Source organism: Lichenostomus cassidix, chromosome 2 (genome assembly GCF_008360975.1).
Source record: "Lichenostomus cassidix isolate B80296 chromosome 2, HeHo_3.0, whole genome shotgun sequence".
Taxonomy (NCBI): domain Eukaryota; kingdom Metazoa; phylum Chordata; class Aves; order Passeriformes; family Meliphagidae; genus Lichenostomus; species Lichenostomus cassidix.
The window spans coordinates 43,317,506-43,338,971 of NC_139482.1; the positions used below are offsets into that span (position 1 = coordinate 43,317,506).

The 21,466-nt window shown below is 38.7% G+C and overlaps 1 protein-coding gene across 5 annotated transcripts in view; it reads left to right on the plus strand.

Annotated features, from left to right (window-relative positions):
- DNAJC13 (DnaJ heat shock protein family (Hsp40) member C13) overlaps positions 1–21,466 on the plus strand; it is a 57,555-nt gene that overhangs the window by 25,816 nt on the left and 10,273 nt on the right. For 3 of the 5 annotated variants that reach the window (XR_014849826.1, XM_085051261.1, XM_085051265.1), the window contains exons 21-47: positions 400–414; positions 906–988; positions 2,193–2,346; positions 4,519–4,622; positions 4,702–4,861; positions 5,818–5,880; positions 6,223–6,324; positions 6,473–6,577; positions 6,969–7,171; positions 7,621–7,705; positions 8,195–8,349; positions 9,285–9,330; positions 9,509–9,663; positions 10,278–10,479; positions 11,127–11,242; positions 12,086–12,164; positions 12,740–12,875; positions 13,999–14,183; positions 15,477–15,551; positions 15,744–15,863; positions 17,114–17,293; positions 17,630–17,797; positions 18,426–18,539; positions 18,875–18,991; positions 19,526–19,703; positions 20,777–20,868; positions 21,229–21,328. Coding sequence is in view for 4 of the 5 variants with exons in the window: in XM_085051261.1 (XP_084907387.1) it covers positions 400–414; positions 906–988; positions 2,193–2,346; positions 4,519–4,622; positions 4,702–4,861; positions 5,818–5,880; positions 6,223–6,324; positions 6,473–6,577; positions 6,969–7,171; positions 7,621–7,705; positions 8,195–8,349; positions 9,285–9,330; positions 9,509–9,663; positions 10,278–10,479; positions 11,127–11,242; positions 12,086–12,164; positions 12,740–12,875; positions 13,999–14,183; positions 15,477–15,551; positions 15,744–15,863; positions 17,114–17,293; positions 17,630–17,797; positions 18,426–18,539; positions 18,875–18,991; positions 19,526–19,703; positions 20,777–20,868; positions 21,229–21,328 (3,292 nt within the window). In the remaining variant the exon portion in view is untranslated. The remainder of the gene's footprint in view (positions 1–399; positions 415–905; positions 989–2,192; positions 2,347–4,518; positions 4,623–4,701; positions 4,862–5,817; positions 5,881–6,222; positions 6,325–6,472; positions 6,578–6,968; positions 7,172–7,620; positions 7,706–8,194; positions 8,350–9,284; positions 9,331–9,508; positions 9,664–10,277; positions 10,480–11,126; positions 11,243–12,085; positions 12,165–12,739; positions 12,876–13,998; positions 14,184–15,476; positions 15,552–15,743; positions 15,864–17,113; positions 17,294–17,629; positions 17,798–18,425; positions 18,540–18,874; positions 18,992–19,525; positions 19,704–20,776; positions 20,869–21,228; positions 21,329–21,466) is intronic. The other 2 variants (XM_085051262.1, XM_085051263.1) reach the window with 2 other exon arrangements.

Below are 21,466 nucleotides of genomic sequence, written 5' to 3' on the forward strand. Positions count from 1 at the left end.
AAAATGCCGGTCTTTGCACTTGTTCTGATGTAACAATAAGCTTTACTTTAGGAAGACCTTAACTTATTAAAATCTAGCTCAAGTTTGATATAGACCATGGTGCAGAATTTTGACAGTAATGTTTATGAAATAGTGGTGAACAAGGTTCAAAACAGGAGAAATGGAGAAACGTGAATAACAGTGGAAGGTCAAATTGCACTTTAAACATCTTGTTTAGATACTGAGTTAAAGAGTAATTTTTCTATGTGGAGTTCTGAGCTGTATCATTTCACAGTAAATGTGTGCAAGTGTATCTTGGAAAAGGCAGTAGCAAGTTTGGTGTTACCGCTTTAAGTTACTTCAGTGACTGTAGAGTGTTAAATGTATTTTTCTTTTTCTTCCAATTTTCACCACAATCAGGACAGAAACAATATGGTGAGTCTGTATATCTCTGCCACTTGTGTGACTCTGCTCAGACTGCTGCTTGCATGTGATAGCTCAAATAGATTATAACATTGATTTCATGCTTCATCAAAATAGGGAATCTTTCAGTGACCAAGTCAGGCTTGCATTTTATTTTTGTCACTTCATCTGGTTCTTTCCTTTCAAGAGCATAATGTTCTTCATGTGGGTTTTCACCTCCATCAGCTCTGGAGCTGATGAGTGCTTATGGTGATGGGAACTAAGCTTTTCCCAGGGATAACCTGCTTCTAGAAGAACGATTTGTCAAACAGCTGAAAGTTTCTCTGGCATGATTTAACTTGATGTAAATAACACTTGTGAAAGTCTGTTTCTGCTACTTACTAGAAAAGGAGACATTATTAATGAGGCTTAACTTAGTGTGCCTTTTGAAGGAGTGTAAAAAACACGACTTTATTTTGAGAGTATCTGGTTCTACTAACTTGTGAAAATTGGTTCTTTTGCAGAACATTATTCAAAAACCAGTGATATTAAGGAAACGACGCCAAAGAATAAAAATAGAAGCAAACTGGGATCTCTTCTATTACAGGTAAAAACACTAAAGTTAGTGTGGTGGTATGAGATACAGGTTATTACCTGGCTGGATATTTTTTGTTAATAGCTTCTGAGTTGCTGTGACTTTTCCAATTTCTGCCTGCCTTGAAACAGTGCAAATGTTTTATAACAGCTGCTTATTAAAATCCCCCTAAGCTATACTTAAGGATTTCACTTGTGTTTAGGAAAATGAGGAGTTTAGAAAGCTTCTGAAATACTATCAAACTGTGCAATTTTTTCCCTTGAAACAAAAGGAAGAGTAAATAACAAACTGCAGGTGTAAATCTGTGTGATATTGAAGGCCAAGTGAAGTAGCACTGGGAAGCATTGTAGTTTGTTGGTCCATCAACCTGTAAGCTACTCAAGATGTTGTACCTTGAATTGGAACAAACATGAGCTTAAAGCAGGGCAAGAAAAAGCAGATGGATACTGGATTTCAAATAGTGCCACAGGTCCTAAATGCAGCTTGCTTACTTGTGAGTTTTTACAGTTGTCAACGTTTACAAGGGAGGGGCTTCCATCTGAGAAAGATATATCACTTTGGTTGGGGCTTTGTGTTAAGTGGGCTAATAAAGCTTGGCTTGGCTAACAAACTGATGTAAGGAAGCTCGGGGAAATTCCATAAACTTAACTGCTTGATTCAGTGCTTAATGTTTCTAAATGCCAAATGCAGTCATGAAAGGAAGATTTGTGTGCTCCTAAACCTTGACTATTAAAGTGTCATTCTCAGTCTTTGGCTCCAAAGACTGCAGTGGTAACTGCTGCTAAAGAGTGTACACTGACTGCTCTTGACACTTACAACATCAACTTCTATTTTACTGCATGAGCTACTTTATTTTGTTTGGTGGTTTAAAACATGGCTGTTATGTGCATGTCTGCTGCTCTGGATTATTGTTCACTTATAGCCCTCGTGCACTTACAGTGAATAGCTTGTATGTCTCCTGGTCATCAACTACATGCAGATGACAAACTGAGCCCAAAGGGTTGACACAGGTGTGCTTTAGCCTAGGCTGGCCTCCATGGCTATGAAAACAGTATACAAGTGAACAATTGTTATCACTGTAGCAAACTGGAGGTCACTCTATGCCTTTTAATTAAGGTCCATTAATGCTAGCAATCTTGCCTAGTTTGCTACCTGAGTCTTGTCTGCTTTTCAGATAATGCTTTGAGGAGTTTAAACTGTGTAATTTCTTTCTTAGATTTGTTCAGGATCATGCTAGATCAAACTTGATTTGGAACTTCAAAACACGGGAAGAACTGAGAGATACTCTTGAGTCTGAGATGAGAGCATTTAATATTGACAGAGAACTTGGTAGTGCTAATGTTATCTCATGGAACCACCAGGAGTTCGAGGTAAATTACCTACTATAGGAGAAACTGCATCTGTAAAATATGCCTACTTGAAATGCCACTTCTAGCTCTAATTCCATGGGTGAATCTTGTGTTGATGATCCCTGACTGCAAGCTAGAATTGTTTCGGGATTATGGTATAAACTGCTAAGGCTTCAGTCAGTGAACAGGTACTACTGTCCAGTGCCACTGTGCGAAACAAAAGCCTCTTTAACCTGACAAATGACACTGTAGAGATGAAACCTTTATTAGAACCCATAGTATATTTTTGCATTACCACAAGAGTTGATCCTTACGCTGTTGTCCAGATACATCATGCTTGGTTTTGATTGTGTTCTATCAGGCTTGTTTTGGGTAGTGTCAAAAGTCACTTCTTCCTGGTAACAAATTTCTTGTCTTTATTTTCTTCATGTTTCAGTCAGCCTATGTCTGTTAATTACTGGATTGACAAATCATGAATAGGTTATAGGGCTAAAACCATGCTGTGTTTTAAATTATAGATGAAGGACACTGTCATCCCATTATAGGAACAGCAGTACCTAAAGTAAAAAAAAAAACCTTGATGCTTCGACAAAGCAATCAGTATGGTCCTGACTGGCTTTCTCAAAACATGTTGCAAGATGTTTTCAAGTAATGTGCTAATAAACACTTTCTGTACTGTTCTCTTATCTCCAATATTGTTGTGGTTGCACTTGGTTTTAATTAAATGTGTAATGCTTAAGCAGAGCAAGGCCACACTTGAATTCAACTATAAGATATTCCTGAGATATTCTCATTCCCACTCTTGTTAGAATACGGCTTTCTAGTGAAATTTGAGCTGAGAAATATTAGTGAAATGAGAATAAACTTGGTTTTGGGAATTTCTCAGCTGACTACTTGGCAAATCAGGAAGAACTGCAAGACATCAGGCTAATGCTTTATGAGAACTATTTTATGTATGCAATTTATCCTTATGCAACTACAGGTTGCTTCTTACCTTGATGCAGTAAATAGCTAAGACTGGGTTTAGATTGGTATTTCTTGCATTGGCATTTGTCTTTCAAAGTTTCCTTCAGGTATAAGTCAGGCGCAGGACTTCCAGGTGTCACAGTGGCTGCTATCCCAACTTTTTAGCAGTGCATACTGGGAGAGAATCAAAAGTACAGATTTGAAACTTAGTAATACAGACTTCCTCCACGTGCTCTGCGCTTCTGTGTGACTTATGCTGCTGGAATGTATCAGTAGCATTCATGCAGCTACAACCCAGGATACTTTGGGACTGGATTGAACAGCTGCTGTCTCACAGTTTTGCTTTTAAATATTTTAAATGAATACATTATTGGAATATGCTGTAAGTATTTGAACTACATAGTGGTGACAAAGGCTTTTCTATCAACTGTGGAACCTGTCGCCTTGCCAAGGGGGATGGTGGCTTGAGGCTGCTCTAAAAGCATACCAGTTAGTGGGATGTCTATGTATCATATATTGTGGTCAAATCTGTAGGTAACTTTGTGTGGCCTCATGACAGTAATCTACAAACTATAGATAAGAAAAAACACTGTAGAGAGTGGCTTTTGTTATGTGTTAGAGGTACGTCTAATTGAAGTGCTTGCCAAATGCTTGTTACCACTGAGCATTGAGGCATATTGTTAAATTTAACGTAGTTGCTCTGAAGTTAATGATGGCTCTTATTGTGCAATTTTACTTCAGCTTCTTGTTCTGTGTAGTGATGCCTCCAGGCTTTTATTATCCAGCACAATAGTAATTATAGCTGGTAATTAGGTCATGCTTGTGTTTCATACTTGTAGTAACATTAAGTGAAATACCTTGCTGTGGCATAACTACTTATTAAAACTTGAATGCACTGAATGCATCACGTATGTTCCAAGTTTAGTTAAGAAAACCAGCTGATAATAGAAACAGGTTACTTAAAGGCTGGAAACTGGGATTTCAGGAAGATGAGCAACTTCTTTGTTCAGGGCGGGGGGGTGACAGCAATAGCCAATTGCTTATGTTTTGTAGATATGTGGGTTTTTGACAGAAAACTTGCACATTTCAGTTTTGCTTAGACTTAGGAGAGGTTGCTAACCTTGTTGACTTTTTAGATGCAATCAAGTTCAGTATTGTTATGCAAACAAAAACTTAAAGAAAGAGAAACAATATATATATTGTTAAGTGTGGTGTTTTGTGTTACAGGTAAAATATGAGTGCCTTTCTGAGGAAATAAAAATAGGGGATTATTATCTGAGATTGCTGCTGGAAGAAGATGAAACTGAAGAGAGTGGAGCAATCAAAAGATCGTGAGACATTATTAAAATCTTATCTTATTCCTAAGGTCTGTGCTTGTTTTCTTTACTAAAATTTCATCTTTTTTTTTAGATACGAATTCTTCAATGAACTCTACCATCGCTTCTTGCTTACCCCAAAAGTGAATATGAAATGCTTATGTCTGCAAGCATTGGCCATTGTTTATGGAAGGTGTCATGAAGAAATAGGACCATTTTCTGATACTAAGTACATTGTTGGAATGTTAGAAAGGGTAAGAATTATTTTAAATTGCTGGATATAATAGTTAATGTACTGCTAGTCCAAAAGATGTTCAGATCCTTCAAGTTACTGTGAAACCCAAGTTTACAGAATGTGAGTACTTTTTTCCATGGTGTCAAGAGCTGTTCTTAGTATCTCCCTTCATTTCAGTTTAATTAAAGTTTAACTAAAAAAACTGCTGATCACAGAGGTATTTCTAACTAGTCTCTTAAAAGCCAAGAAAATGCAGCTACAACTTTGGCTTGCTTTGAAAAATGCAGCAGCTTTATAAGAGGAAAACCTTGTTGCATGCCACATTATTTCAAAGTACTGACTTTGAGTAGTAGCCCCAGACCTTATGAGATGATAGCTTTAGATGAGCACCTGTGGTGGATTAGATTTTTAGTGGTAGCTGCTTTGCCTATTAGGTGTCTGAGTTATGTCTGACAACTGATCCAGAGTGCAGAAATACATTTCCATGCAGTCTGAAGGAGGAGTTATTTTCTTGCATCAGCATGGATTTTGGATATAGCTGTTGCAAGGGAAACTGAACCAGTGTAGTCCCTTGTTATTTTGCCTTAAGCCTTGATAGTCTCACCAGGGATGTAATATCAAAGACTATCTCTGTCTGCTGGCTAAAAGCATTCCCTTTTTCTCAGATTCCCGTCTGATTCCGCAGTGATTCCTGACTCACTGGGAATCAAAACATAGTCCTGTTAGAACAGTAGACTTAGAGGAGAGTGGGTTTGATCCAGGGCAACAGTAGGGTTGGAGGGCAGCCAAAGCCTTTGCTCCTTAGTGGCAGAAAACTACATTTCTTAGCTGTGCATGAAACAATTAATAGTCAGCAGTTTTATCCTGGGCATGAAAAAAGAATATAGGGCTTTTCAGGTGCAGCTGTGTTGACTTTTGAAGGGAATTTCTAGTATGTGCTGTGAAACACTAACTTGATATTTTCTGCTGCAACAGTGCACTGACAGGCTTGAGCGGGACAGATTGATCCTGTTCCTCAACAAGCTGATCCTCAATAAGGTAAGGTGGACACGTTCAGGTAACAGCAGCTTATCAGTCTTTTGACTGTATAAAATAGTCTGAACTTGTCTTTCAGGGTTAACTTGAACAAGAATTCAAGTATTGAGGAAGTTTGAGAACAGTGTTTGATATAGTTTTCTGGAATGTGATAGCTGTTACTTGCTTGTAAAAAAGCTGAAGGAAATGTGTAAATATTGTGGTGATTGTACCATTCTAGTTACTTTGGAGAATGATTTCACTTTTCTTGTGGTCACTTCTTACTTGAATAAGACTTTACAGTGCTTAATTGTAACAATACTTATCTAGAAAATGCTTTTGGTAACTCAGTTCGTTTGCTAACAGAAAAATGTGAAGGACCTTATGGATTCAAACGGTATCAGAATCCTTGTGGATCTTCTTACTCTGGCACATCTTCACACAAGCAGAGCTACAGTCCCTTTGCAGGTATGTGGCCTTTGTTCTTACTACTCATATGTTGCTCTGCAAAAGGGACAATTCTTAAAAATAAATCAATGTACTTTTCGCATTTCCTGTAGCAATGTGATATTTGCACTGTGAAGCTAAAGCTGTTCTTGTAAACATCAACTTTTAGAGCAACGTGATTGAGGCAGCACCTGATGCAAAGAGGGAGAGCGAGAAAGAGTGGTACTTTGGCAATGCTGACAAAGAAAGGAGTGGTCCTTACAGCTTTCAAGAGGTACCCATCAACTTCAAACTGTAAACCTGACAAATGATTTCTGTCATAGTGACTGGGTGTATTTCAAACAGTGAAAGGGACCATAAACAATGCTAAAGAATGTTTTCCAAGTAACTCTTTAACTAAGGATTAAAGCTAGATAAGACTTGATTCTGTGCCAAGAACCACAGCCTTTTTGGTAAGACTGCCTACCCCTCCATGCCCCAGTTAGTTGCAACATAATCTGACACCTTCTACTTCACGATTCCATGACGGTTATAAACACACTGAAATTTAATGCAACTATAATAGTCTGCCATACAGCAGTTAAAAGCTTATCATGAGTGTGAATGTTTAGGATTAAAGGTGGCTCTGAAAGCTGAATCAACTTTTATCTCTTATCTTTCAACAGATGCAGGAACTGTGGAACAGTGGAAAGCTGACTTCAAAAACTCGTTGCTGGGCTCAAGGGATGGATGGCTGGCGACCATTACAGGTCATCCCTCAGCTGAAATGGTGCTTGCTTGCCAGTGGCCAGCCTGTGTTGAATGAGACTGACCTTGCCACACTTGTCCTCAACATGCTCATTACCATGTGTGGATATTTTCCCAGCAGGTAAACAGTGATTTTCAGCAGAAGGGGCAAACTTCATCTGGCAAGTACATTAAATTCATAAATTCTGTCTTAAGGCTCTTCTTGGAAAGTAGTACATTAAGGAACTCTATTAAAGAGCCTTTTACATGGTAGTAATTAATTCTGTGGCAAATAGTGAGTTTGTAAATGGGACAATAGTAATATTGTGAAAGGGACTGCAAGAATGAATGCACAAGCTATGTGCATTTCTAATACTATAGACAGGCTCTTTAACTTAAAGCTGCTTCAATGCAGGACACTAAACCACACTTACCAAGTCTAACAACAAACTTTGAAGTTAACAAAAAAAGCCTAGGAATATGGTCTCAGTACTCTGATACTTAAGCTTAATAAAATTGTTCTTGAAAGAGAAAAGGCACATGTGTGCTTACTGCTGCTGTATTGCTTGATTTTTATTTTTTTTTTTTAAGGGATCAAGATAATGCTATTATAAGACCTCTGCCTAGAGTGAAAAGGCTGCTGTCAGATAGTACTTGCCTTCCTCATATCACTCAGGTAAGTAACTCTTCAAAACTGTACCTAAATGTGTTAAAGTTTGACTTACTTTACCATCTTCCCTGTGTGAATACTTTAAGTGGGGCAAACACATCAAAGAACAGCTGTAACATTGTGCAGATCTCTGAACAAGCAGTTGTTCATTTCAGTGGGTGTTGTTGTAAATTTCATGCTGTTTCAGCTAATATCCCATAAAGAAATATTTCCATCCTTGGCGATACTGAAAAGTCACCTGGACATGGTCCTTGTCAACCAGGTCTAGAAGACCGTACTTTTAGCAGAGGGGTTTGCCAAGATGATCTCCAGAGGTCCCTTCCAACTTTAAATATTCTTTGATTGACACCTGCTATTTTTAGGCTGAAGTATTCTTTAACTGAAATTCCTGTAAGTTTACTGGGTTGTCCCAATACTGAATTAGCTAAAACTTCAATTTTGGCTAGGTAGCTTGCACTACTTACAGCTAATGTAAATGGTTGTGTTTGATTTCAGCTATTACTGACTTTTGATCCTATCCTTGTGGAAAAAGTTGCTGTATTGCTCTCTCATGTCATGCAAGACAACCCTCAGTTACCTCGTTTTTATCTGAGTGGAGTATTCTTCTTCATCATGATGTACACAGGTTCCAATGTACTTCCTATTGCAAGGTGAGGAAAAAGAGCAGCCAAAAGTACCTCTTTGACCAGTCATTCTCAGGATTGCTGCATCTCTACATGCTCTGGGGAGCGTGGCTTCCTAGAACCAGCATGAGATTCTTCTTCTAGAAGAATTGTTCCACATGATCTAGTTAGTCACTAAAACGTGAATTGTTTATGATGCTTCCAGGGAGGGAATGAGAGCCTGTCCGATGATACAGTTCTAACAGTACAGCTGGGCATGCCTTATTGTAGAAGGATAAATCATTATTAGCACTAAAGAGCAGTTACACAGGCTACATGTATGCTGATGTAGCTTTTGATAGTAGGCAACTGTTGAATGGGTTGGGAACATCTAATAGCCTCCTTCAGTATTGAAACCTAAAACAGTTAAATCAGTCCGTACTGCGTGATAGATGCACTGCACATGCAGGTGGCTGTTGCAGTTCATTGCAGGACTTTTATTCTAAATGCAATAGTTCATAAAAAGCTCTCCTGTAATTCCAGTTAAGTCTCTTGTACAGTGAAATGCATTGGGAAATTTTTGTATGCATCCATGATGATTGGTGTAAGAGAACTGTTAGCAGTTAGTCTTGTTTCATCTTGTTTCATTGCTGCACTGGTGATCTAACAGTGCAGATAAAGGTTTGTAGGGCAAGGTGGTCTGTTTCTCTATCAGCATCTCTTTTGTGCGTAGAAAAAACAAGCTTTCAGGAGCAACTGCAATGATGACCATAAAGCAACATGTATAATATGGGAGTGCTTAGCTTGGTGGAGTTCCCAAGGATTTAATGGACTTTGTACAGAAATTCCTACAACTATTGCTGTTACTCTTTTATCTCAAAGTAAATGTGTAATACCTGCTAGCTGGACTATGTTGGTCTGCTTACTATTCAAGGGTGGCTAAGTATCAATCAAAAAGAAAATAACTGCTGTTTCTCTTCTAGGTTTTTGAAATACACACATACAAAACAAGCTTTCAAGTCTGAAGAAGTGAGTAGATTGCAAAAGTAACTAGCTCTGTTTCCTAAAAGTATTGCAGACTACCTGTAGTTGTTTTAACTAGACTTTAAGAACTATAAGGGAAAAGGGGGAGAGTTTTTAAGTCTCAAATTAGTTGGCAAGACAGAATTCAATTACCTGTGAGATGACCATGTGATCTCTTCTGTAGACAAAAAGTCAAGATATAGTTCAAAGAAGTATACTTGGACATATTCTTCCTGAAGCAATGGTGTGTTATTTAGAAAACTATGAACCAGAAAAATTTTCTGAGATATTCCTTGGAGAATTTGACACTCCGGAAGCAATTTGGAGCAATGAAATGAGGTAACTGGTTTTTGTCAGAGGGACAAATGGATCTGAACTACAGGTTATGTTGAAGAGGTATTTGATATTCTTAAAGAAACCTGAAAATACCTGGTTTACATGGCTTCCTCTGTTTGCCCTCCGCAAGGGCAGTGTTGTCCTGCATTGCCCTCTGCTTCAACCGAAAATAACCAGGGCAAGGGAGAGCAGAATTTGGAGTGGGAAGGGGAGTATTTCCCAGAACATCTTAAGTTACTTTTGTGAATTGTGACTTGACCATGTATGTGAAGTGCCTTTACTTACTCATTTATATGTACCTTTTTATTACCAGCATCTATCTCTGAGATATACCTCTGTAGTATTCCAATATATTGGAATGTTAGGGTCTTCCAGAAAGTAAAAGAGATGTTGAGAAAGGCAAAATGTCACTTTAAATTTTTTTTGTAATAAACTATTTTAATGGCATTTAAATTGCCCTGTGATAGAATAGGACAGAATCCTATTCTGAATCCCTTCTGAAATGCAGGAAACTTCTAAGGAAAACCTTTTCAGAAGAAGTCACTGAACACACTTGTTCAGTGAGTGAGGATTGAGGACTGCTGGGCAAGCGTTAAACTGAACTTTGTAACTTTTAGGCGTCTCATGATAGAGAAGATTGCTGCTCATCTTGCTGACTTCACCCCTCGTCTTCAAAGCAATACAAGAGCACTTTACCAATACTGTCCCATCCCGGTTATCAACTATCCACAACTGGAAAATGAGTTGTTCTGTAATATTTATTACCTCAAGCATCTTTGTGATACACTCAGATTTCCAGACTGGCCAATTAAAGATCCGGTAAGTAAGAAGTATTTTAGGATTTATTTAGTTTTTGATCTTCTGGTTCTAAAAGTGGGATTTGTAATAAATATTAAGGAAATCAAGTGCTAGGTTTGTTGTAAGTAACTGCTTTATCCTGAATTTTAGGTCCAAACCTAAATACATTTAAACTCTACTTTATCTTGAAGCAGCATAGTGTTCTTTCCATATAGCAACCCCATAAATATATCCTTCTTGTGACTACTTAAATGGCAAAGTACAGCATCCAAGAAACTTCAGAGAGTGTTTCAGTGAACCTAATTTTGGGAGGGGCAATGGGAATCATGACATTGGGGTTCATATTTGTCCATGCTGCACAAGAAACCAAGCTAACGTGTCAGTACATTAACTGAAGTGATGAGATTTTCTTGGTACAAGTCTATGGACGAGATCTGTCTAAGCAGCTTTGTTTATTCTTGCAGCTTTGCAGTTTTTATAGTATCAAGATGTGAACAGCATTTTATCTGTGATTTTTCATCTTCTAATTTGACTCTTACATAGTCATCTTAATTTTAAGCTTTTACCTTGAATAAAATACAGGATTCATGAATAAAACACCACTGTATTAAAAATTGTGTGTACTGGTGTCAGCATAAATGAAGCACTAATAAATGGTAATTATTTAGGTTAAACTGTTGAAAGATACCCTAGAAGCTTGGAAGAAGGAGGTGGAAAAGAAGCCACCTACCATGTCAATAGATGATGCTTATGAAGTTCTTAATCTACCCAGAGGACAAGGCCAGTAAGTTGTTTTCAGGATTTAAACTTGTATAACTACTGTATATAAACTCCATGCACTGAACAAATTGAATTTTCTTACCTTAGTACTTGGAAATGCTTAGTGGTACCAGGTCAGTCACATAGAGCACCTTCTTCATTCACAGTGGAAGATTGCTTGGCTAAAAAGAAACAAAGCTTGGAAATACAATTCCAGTGTTTGAGAGAATCATTGTAAAAGTGTTTAGATAAGCTGAAAAGGAGGAAAAGAATGCTTTAGGCTCTGCTGTTTTAAAGGACAAGCTTTAGACACAACCATAGTGAACAAAGAATATGGCAGAACTTGAATATGTTCAAAGTGAAGCTTTTTTCTCTAATCATTCTTCTCCCTCTCACGTATTACCATTTTTCTTGGTGATTATATCCTTAGAATCTTTTGCCTCCCATCTTGGCACCGGTTTCTGACTTCAGGTCTCTTTAGAAGAGAACTAACAATAACCTTCAAGAACAGTGCACTCACTGCAAACCGTGAAATACTGACTTTTATCATTTGTAGCTCATTTAGATTCTTCATTTAAAACATTCAGGGACTGTGAGCACCTTCTGGTTAGTATACTATGTACAAGAGATGTATTTAAAAATACTTTAAATTTCTAAAATTTTTTTTTGTTCTGTGACCACATGATTACTCCCCCATTCAGTGTAAGATGATGAAGCAGGTATTTCAGATGGATATAGGAGAGCTTTGTAGTTTTCACTCAGTTGCAGTTACTGTTAGTACTGTTGTCAGAACCCAGGCTGTTTTTGCTGTGGTTGTTTTTGATTTTTTTGTCACTCAGTGTAATTAATGGAACTTGTTTTATTGCAGAAATGATGAAAGCAAGATCAGGAAAGCTTATTTCAGGCTGGCTCAAAAATATCACCCAGACAAGAATCCAGAAGGCAGGGTATGTACAGCACAAATTTATGGTGTTAATAAAATGGGGACAAATTCAGCTATTTCATGTATTAAGAATTTTGAAACACACACTTAAATTTTCTTTCTTCCTTTTGAAAGGTATGCCCTGGGTGAATACTAAAATACAGGTTAATGCTGCAGATGAATAATTTAAGAAATGGCATTCATGGATTTAGGATTTCTGCAGTAAACTGATGCAGTTAGATCAGATTCACATCTCAGAAGTGGTCTTCTGCAGAGAGTAAGGCAGGACCTAAACAAGCTGTTTGTTCCCTTTAGAGACTGACTGCATCCTCTGCCCATTCTCACAGTCCAGCTGTGCTTACTGCTTTTGGCACAGTAGAATTGACTTAGTTTAAGTCTCTTGCTTAGGGCAGAGTTCAGGAGTCAAAACTAACCTATGAACCAGTATTGTTTGCAGTATTTTCTGATATGCAGTGAGGCAACAAAACTGGTGCTCTTGGTAATAATCTGGAATGCTTTATTTTACCTGCATTTAAACTGATGCTTCAGTAATTTAGAGGATTCTCAACAAATTTTGTGACTATTCCTCTTTATTTGTAGGATATGTTTGAAAAAGTTAATAAAGCCTATGAGTTTCTATGCACAAAGTCTGCCAAGGTGATAGATGGGCCAGATCCAGAAAACATAATTTTGATCTTGAAAACTCAAAGCATCCTCTTCAACAGGCATAAGGAAGGTAAGCATGCTGCCTCAGAGCAGTGTTTTATGTCCATTTCTTTAGTGGTCACTTTGGTCAGCTTTAATCTCTGTTCTTCAGTCTGTGCTTTGATCTGATTTCTGAGTTGCCGCAGCGTTATGTAGCTATGGTATAGGGCTTCAAAACAGGACTTTTTCTTCCATGAAATTATTCCATTAATTAATCTGCAGTAAAACTTAATTCAAACCAGCATGAATAGCTCTTTGAAGTTCTCTACTCCAGTACTAATCAGTTTGAATTCATCTGTACGGAGAATTCTGTCTATGCAGAAAAATCCTCACTAATACTCAGTCACCCAGGTGCTGGTTACACATGAGATTACACTCATCTGGCTATTAACAATGAGATATTCTTGCAGAAATTATGACCAATGTTAGAGTCCTCTGGTGAGTGTGCTGCAGCATAACCTATCTCATTGTTCAGTTGGGAAAGAGGGGTACTCTAACGCTTGGCTCCAGCTACAGTCCCAGGCTGGCAGCTGCTGCTATATCCAAGTCTTGCAGAGCCAACAGTGTTTTGCTGCAGAAGTGTTATATTATAATGGTAAACTAAGAACCTCACATGCAATCATAGTTCTGTCAGTTGTGTGGAGGAAATGACAGCATTGGTATAGACTTAAACGTGTTGGCTTGCAGTTGGCTCCGTATGAAAAATTATTCTTTAGCACTGCTGAATTCTACAGGAATGAAAAATAGAGTTTCAAACTTTAAATTGTTGTGTCAAACTGGACAAGGTCCTTACAGGCTTATTGTTAGTTAATCCTGGCCTAAGACACAAAGCTATACTTGCATTTCTCTGCAGAGAGATAAGCATCATTGGGAAGGCTCTGAGCTTGGGGATTTACTGAGCTGGAGATCAGTCTTTTTGATCTAAAAATGAGTCCTTTCTGTGAAGCTCTGTTAGCTTATGGCATGAACAGATCTATGTGACGAGGAGTCAGATTGTGTGGACTGCTCAGTCTTGCTCCAGATATACCAGGTGTTGGCTTTCTTTGACACCTAGCCCTTATGTATCTGATGTATCTTCCACTGATAATTTTGTGGTGGCTGAAATTGCTTCGACTCTGCATATACGTAAACCTGGACATTTTTTCCTCTTTCAGATTTGAAACCTTACAAATATGCTGGCTATCCTATGCTGATAAAGACCATTACCATTGAAACATCAGATGACCTTTTGTTTTCCAAAGAATCTCCTCTGTTGCCGGCTGCTACAGAACTTGCCTTTCATACTGTCAGTTGTTCAGCATTAAATGCAGAAGAACTGAGGAGAGAGAGTGGAATTGAGGTAAATGCAAGTAAACATTGAAATACTTTTTTTTTAGTCTAATTCTTCCATAGCTAGAAATCTTATATCCTCAATGCATAGGATGTCAGATGCAATTGGGAATCACTTTGGGTCTTGAGACACCTGCTTTCTGTTGAACTGTGGATAAGCAAGCTACAAATGAAGCTTCTCAACACCTTTACAAAACTCTGCAGAGAACTTACGTGTTTTGTGTGTGAAAGAATAGATCAATGTGAGCAAGTCACTTGAGCAGAAGGGCTTGTTATTGCACATATTACAGTATTAGAACCATTTAGATTGGTAAAGACCTTGAAAATTGAGTCCAATTGTTAATCCCCATACTGGCAAGTCCTGCTAAATCACATCTGCATGTTTTTTAAATGCCTTCAGGGGTGGTGAATCAGCCACTTCACTGTGCAGCTTGTCCCTGGCACAACTTGTGGCCATGTCCTCTTGGTCATTGGGAGAAGAGACCAATCCCCATCTAATTACAGCCTCCTTTCAAGCAGTTGTAGGGAGTGATAAGGTCACCCCTGATCCTCCTTTTCTCCAGGTGAAACAGCCCCAGTTCCCTCAGCTGCTCCTTATTAGACTTGTACTCCAGACCTTTCCCCAGTTCTGTTGCCCTTCCCTAGACATGTTCCAGCCCCTCAATATCTGTCTTGTAGGGAGGGACCCAAAAGCAAGTACAGGATTTGAGACGCAGCTTCACCAGCACTGAGCAGAGGAGGGCAATCACTGCCCTGGTCCTGCTGGCCACACTATGGCTGATACAGGCCAGGATGCCATTGGCCTTCTCAGCCACCTGGGCACATGTTGGTTCATGTTCAGTGGCTGTTGACCAATATCCCCAGGTCCTTCTCTGCCCAGCAGCTTTCCAGACTCTCTGCCCCCATCCTCTAGCACTGCCAGAGGTTGTTGTGACCTGAGATTAGGGCCTGGCACCTCACCTTGTTGAACTTCACACAGTCAGCCTCAGCCCATTGAACCAGCATGTCCAGATCCCTCTGTAGAGCCTTCCTGCCCTCCAGCAGATCAACACTCCCACACAACTTAGTGTCATCTGCACACTGATTGAGGTATTAGCTCATATGTGAGAAGGCTGTCAACTCTTAAAGCATCAAAGGTTATTACCAGCACTTGCAAGGAATTTTGCACTACAGACCATTTGAGCAAGCTGCAGATTTTTGTCAAATGTTTCCCTTCAGTCATTAAAAATGGCTTTACCATCTCATGTTTTGTTTGATGACCTTTATGTTGTGACTGAACTTGTGCATCATCCCATCCTCACAGGTATTGCAAGAAGCATTTAATCGTTGTGTAGCAGTCTTGACTCGTTCTAGCAAACCAGATGATATGTCTGTACAGGTAAGTTGCAGCAGTTTTAACTGAGTGTATTGTCTTCACAGAAGACTACATAGTGTATGTATATGTATAATATAAATACAAATGTGTGTGTATATAATAAAAGTAGTGATGTAGTATGCTACATATTAAAAATACTGTTGTAAATATGCATTTTTCATCCACTTTGGACCAGTAAAATACTGTGTTTTGTAGGTATGTGGATACATTAGTAAGTGTTACAGTGTAGCAGCTCAGTTTGAGGAATGCAGAGAGAAGATTACAGAAATGCCTAACATAATTAAGGACCTCTGTAGACTACTGTATTATGGCAAGGTAAGTGCTCCTTTCCTTTGTCTTGAATGGGTGTGTAACTGTTAAATGTTCAGAGGAATATTCTGCTTTTAGGGCAGATAAGACAATCATAAAATAATATTATGATTTGCGTTGGAAGAGACCTTAAATTCATCTAATTCCAAACTGCCTGCTATGAGCAGGGACACCTTTCACTAGACCAGGTTGCCCAGAGCCCCATCCAACCTGGCCTTGAAGAGAAAGCCAGGGATTGGGGCATCCACAACTTCTGTTTCAGTGCCTCAGCACCCTCGTTGTAAAGAATTTCTTCTTAGTGTCTGATCTAAACCTACTGTCTCTCCGATTGAAGGTCTTTCCCCTTGTCCTCTTACTCCATGTTCTTGTAAATTGTCCCTCTCCTTCTTTTGTGTAGACACCCTTCAGGTACTGGAAGGCCACAATTAGGCAACTTAGGAGCCTTCTCTTTTCCAGGCTGAGCAAACCCATTTTTCTCAGCCTTTCCTCATTGTTGCAGTGACTAGTCAAACCCTTCTGTAAGATCCCAGCCAGTCATGAGAAACAGAACTCAGCTGCCTTGTTTCAACACTTGTATTTGAATCTATTTAGTAGATTTAAACTTCAGCCACTCTAAAGATTCAGCTACTTGTGTCTGTTAACTGACAAGTCTGGAAGATTGCCTTACTCTACTAAATCTGCAGATGAAAGTACTGCAACTGGATCTTACATAAGCAGATAGACTTCGAAATCAGCATAGACTCTGGGAACAGTATTCAAGAAGTTTTCTTTCCATTTAGCTGTTTTGAACTTGCCTCATGTTATATAAATGCTGAATTTTGTCTGAATTAAGAAAGGAAAGCTTGTCTTGAACTTTTCATGTGAGGTACATGAAAACAGGACACTAAACCCAGATTACAGTAATTGTCTGTATATTCTTTAGTTCCTGCAGGACACATGTATTGTCATAGAAAACTCACCTGGGAATCTCTGCCTCAGTTTTGAATAGTTTTTCTGTCAGTTCATCAATGCTTCTTGCTAATCATGTGAAATAACTATTCAAGTACACTTCCCTTTGAAGGATGCTGACTAATTAGCTGTGTTGTTGGTTACCAAATACTTCAGCTGCAGATACTATGTCTTCTTCAGTTTTCGTCTTTGTGCTGCTTAGATAGTGCTGCAGAATTAGCAAATTCTGGCTTTAAATCTTGGGTAAGGAAGCCAGTTGGCGTCCTTTGGTTACAGGTACTAAGGCAAACTGCTTTTTTCTCCCTCAGACCATACCACGAGTAGCTGCTTTAGGAGTGGAGTGTGTTAGCTCCTTTGCCTTAGATTACTGGCTACAAACACACTTGTTCCAAGCTGGAGTTCTCTGGTACTTACTGGGTTACCTCTTCAACTATGACTATACGCTGGAGGAGAGTGGGATTCAGAAAAGTGAAGATTCAAACCACCAGGTAATGTTACCAAGGTGCTTTCAACAACCAGTGGCTGTTGTTTGCCGTCTCTTACTAACAGACCAAGTGTATTCAAATATTTGTTAGAATCATTGAATTGCATGTAACATTGTTGAGAGTTTTGGAAGAGAATTTTTGTGGAGTGGTAAATAAAAAGTCTTTGAGTGTTGGTTTTTTTATATTTTTTTCAAGAGTTCAAATGTTAAAGCTTCCAAAACGCATGGTTTCTAATAGACTTAATGCAAGAGACTTTTAATCTACAGCAAACAATATAAAAGTAAATTTTTGCTATCAGAAGAAAGCAAAGGGTTTTCTCAAACTATCTCTGTTTTTCAGGAGGTAGCAAATAGCCTTGCTAAGCTCAGCCTCCTGGCCTTGAGTCGTCTTGGAGGTTATCTTTCTGAAGAACAAGCTACCCCTGAAAACCCAACAATCAGGAAAAGCTTGGCTGGAATGCTGACACCCTATATTGCAAGAAAACTTGCAGTGGTCAGTCCAACTGAGGTGAGCATCTGTTGGCCAAAACTTTCTCTAGTCATTTTTTGAAAGGAGTACCTGGTCACTTCTAAAATGCTGAACTCTCTCAGACCAACTTGGTACTGAGAACAGCAGTGGGATTTTTCTTTGCAATTGCGGTAACTGCAGGGGAAAGGAACTGGTTCAGCCTCAAACACTATGGACAGGAACAGTGCCTTATAAAATAATATTTGTGAAACAAATGTAGGAATAAAGAGGTTGAGTTAATCATTGAAGGCTTAAGGATATAATGGTGATGGAGAACAAAGGTTATGCTTCACTCTTTAAAAGTGGTGCCAGGCTATCTTATCTATAAAGAGATACAGCAGATAGTTGCTGTTTACTGTCAAAAGTGGATGGAGAATCTAAAGCGTGTCTCAGAGCAGACTAAAGAGAAAACTAAAATATAGATTGTACTCTACCACATAACTTTCACATACTGTTTTTCCAGTGTGTTTTTCTAATATGGGAAATTTCACACTTTAAACTTGCTTATGTAATTGGTCTAGTTGCTAATGAGATTGGATTGACTAATATTGTGGAACATCCTGATTACTGTGCATAATGATCTGAAACTGTTGTAAATGTGTTACATGGTGTAAATTCCTTTTCTTAGACTCTGAAGATGCTTAACAGTAACACAGAGAACCCATACTTGATCTGGAACAATGGGACAAGAGCTGAATTACTTGAGTTTTTGGAATCTCAACAAGAAAGCATGATTAAGAGAGTAAGATACTCTGTATTTTAAATCCCACTATTTAAAAAAAAATCAGTTTCGTATTTTCTTATATCTGCTTGGGATGCAATGGTATGGTTAATAGAAGTATCCATTGATGTCTACTCCCAAGTCACTTTCTTGATTCAGTAGTTTTTAAAAGAAAATTTTAAAAAAACTAAGAATTTGCTTGTTTATTTCTTGCTATGTTTCAGTCTGAGCTTTTGACTTGCTAAAACATAAAGTTTTCTGTTCAAGTATTGCATATTTCATTATCGGATTATAGCTTTACACTTTCTACAAGATTCTTTTCTGTCTGAGCTTGTGCTGCTTATCTCTGCTTAAAGGGTGATTGTGACAAGAGCTATGGATCTGACTTTGTCTTCAGTGACCATGCAAAGGAACTTATTGTTGGAGAGATTTTTGTTAGAGTCTACAATGAGGTCCCTACCTTCCAACTTGAGGTGAGATGTAGCTAAAAATCTTCCTGTTGAAACTAGTGTTTGGAATGTTACTTCTTCCTGTTTATCTGTCAGTGTAAACAGAATGGAGAAAATACAAAATCTTATGGAAATTTCTCTCAAGATTAGCATGTTCTGAGAGAGCTCTTTACTGGAGCAGAATAAATTAAAAGAATGAGTCTGTCATAAGATGTGCTGCTTCAGATGTCTTCGACTTCTCTCTACAAGCTTGTGATGCAGACACGTGGGTTGACTCAGCAGTTCCAGGAGGTGGTGGTTCTGCCTACTGGTTTTACAATCCAGCTATATATATGGGCAAACACACACCTGTTGGAGTAGTGGCAGCTCTTTAAGGGTACATTTAGATAGAAATAGGATTAATGTGATCCAGATGTTAGAGTGATCATAGAGAAGTGTTGCCAGTGTCTGGAAGAAAGGAATATGTGAAATATAGGAGAAGTTACTTGGGTACATTTTCTTCTATTATGGGTACTGTTGCATCGCACAGCTAAAAATGCTGTCATCTCTACTTTAAAGCTTCCTAAAGCATTTGCTGCAAGCCTCCTGGATTACGTGGGGTCACAAGCACAGTATCTTCATACGCTAATGGCAATAACTCAGACTGGGAAAGTGGAGTCCAACCAACATGGAGATCGCTTACGGAGAGTTGAAATGGCCCTGGAGGCTCTGAGAAATGTGATAAAGCACAACCCAGGTAAGCTTAAAACTGAACTTCCGCAATTACACTCTTCTGTGGATCACCTTAAAAACTGTGGGCTTCTATAGTCTTCATCTTCCAGTGAGATGGAAGCTTGTTTTGCTGGCTGACAGACCTTAACATTTCTGGCAAGCCATATAAGCTTGCTATTTTGTCCTTACCTGCAGAATATTAGCTGTAGATACATTAAAAATTTGGGTTGAATTCAAGCCTTATCTCTTTTTATCTCTGAATCATTGGGTTTTATCTAATTCGAGCCTGCTGTTGCTAGGAAGATTTAAATCTCTTGAAAGAAACTTTCAGTAATCCTTCAAAGAATCTTTAACTGGTTTTTAAACTTCCTTGTATCAAAAAAACCTCCTTGAGCTGAGTACTGCATGCTAGTAAACACCCAAATGGCACCTGTGTTAGAGCATTAGTAAAGCAAGAGGAGAAGATGCTCTTGAGAGTGGGCAGCTAATACCAGCAAAGTTTTATTAGGAGACATCAATGTGCAGACTGGAAAAGCCTCAGACAAATAATTGGGATGTTTTCCTATTGTCTTATGTGCGACTTCTAAAAGCAAATGATGTTACTTTTGTGCCATCTAATAGTAGAGGATTAGGATGTTCCCTGTGTTTGCAATTATAACCCTGGAGCCAGCTGTTCCTGCTGGAGATAGCAACCTTGCTCTGAGCTGGGACATTCTGAAAGGGCAAGCATATTTGAACACAAGATGTATTGATGATCAGTGATAAATGAAGTTATGGAATTTGTTCACTTGTTTTGTAAGAATGCAAGTAACTAGGTAGTCCAAGAGCTACAACAGTTACTTTCCTTAGAGAGGGGAGATATCCTTTGTTTTTGAAATATTGTTGATCTGAAACTCTGTGGAAGCTACATTAATAGAGAGGAGTTCATAATTTTCTCTGTAGCAGGTGCTGTCCAGAATGAGCTGTTAAAACTACTGTGGCAGACCACATACAGCTGTGTAGTCTTTAACATCTCTCTGTACAGTGAAATGTGAGATTGGGACAGCCTTCAGTGAATGCTTTGGCTAAAAGGGAGCGTAACTTATTTGTTTCTTACAGGTTCTGAGTGTGAATGCATAGGGCACTTTAAGTTGATATTCTCCCTTCTGCGTGTTCATGGAGCTGGCCTGGTGCAGCAGTTGGCTCTAGAGGTAAAAAAACCCAACCAACCAAAAACCAAACAAACTCCCACAAACTCCCATCCTCCCTGTCTGGATGCTTTACATAGTCACCATAAACAAACCTGATTGTGTAGCTGTTAGAGTAGCATCTAAAAGATATTAGGATTGGGGTTCCAAGGTGTCAGTTCCTCTTTGGAGGAACACGATAGCTTCGTGCCTGTGTTTTCGCATCGTTCTTTCCTGAAGAGACAAGACAATTTGGTGACAGGAAGAAATGCTGTAAATATGAGCTATAATGGCCAATGAGGTGACTGACTTCATACACTCCATTTTCTGAGAAGTGTCTTAATAGCTGGAATTTAATCAAGTGCTGTTTCTGATCTCTTGCAGGTAGTGAACATAGTAACAAGTAATCAAGAATGTGTTAACAACATTGCTGAGGCAATGGTTCTTTCTAACTTACTGGCACTCCTGCATTCCTTACCTTCAAGTATGTACCATATGATTCTCCATCTTGCAAGCCAAAGGGTTTCCAGCTCAGAAATTAGAATGCAGCTGGCTGAGCTTAGCACTGAGTTTTAGGTTAAAACAGCCTTGTTAGCTTTGTAGCATAGAGAGCTGGGTTAGA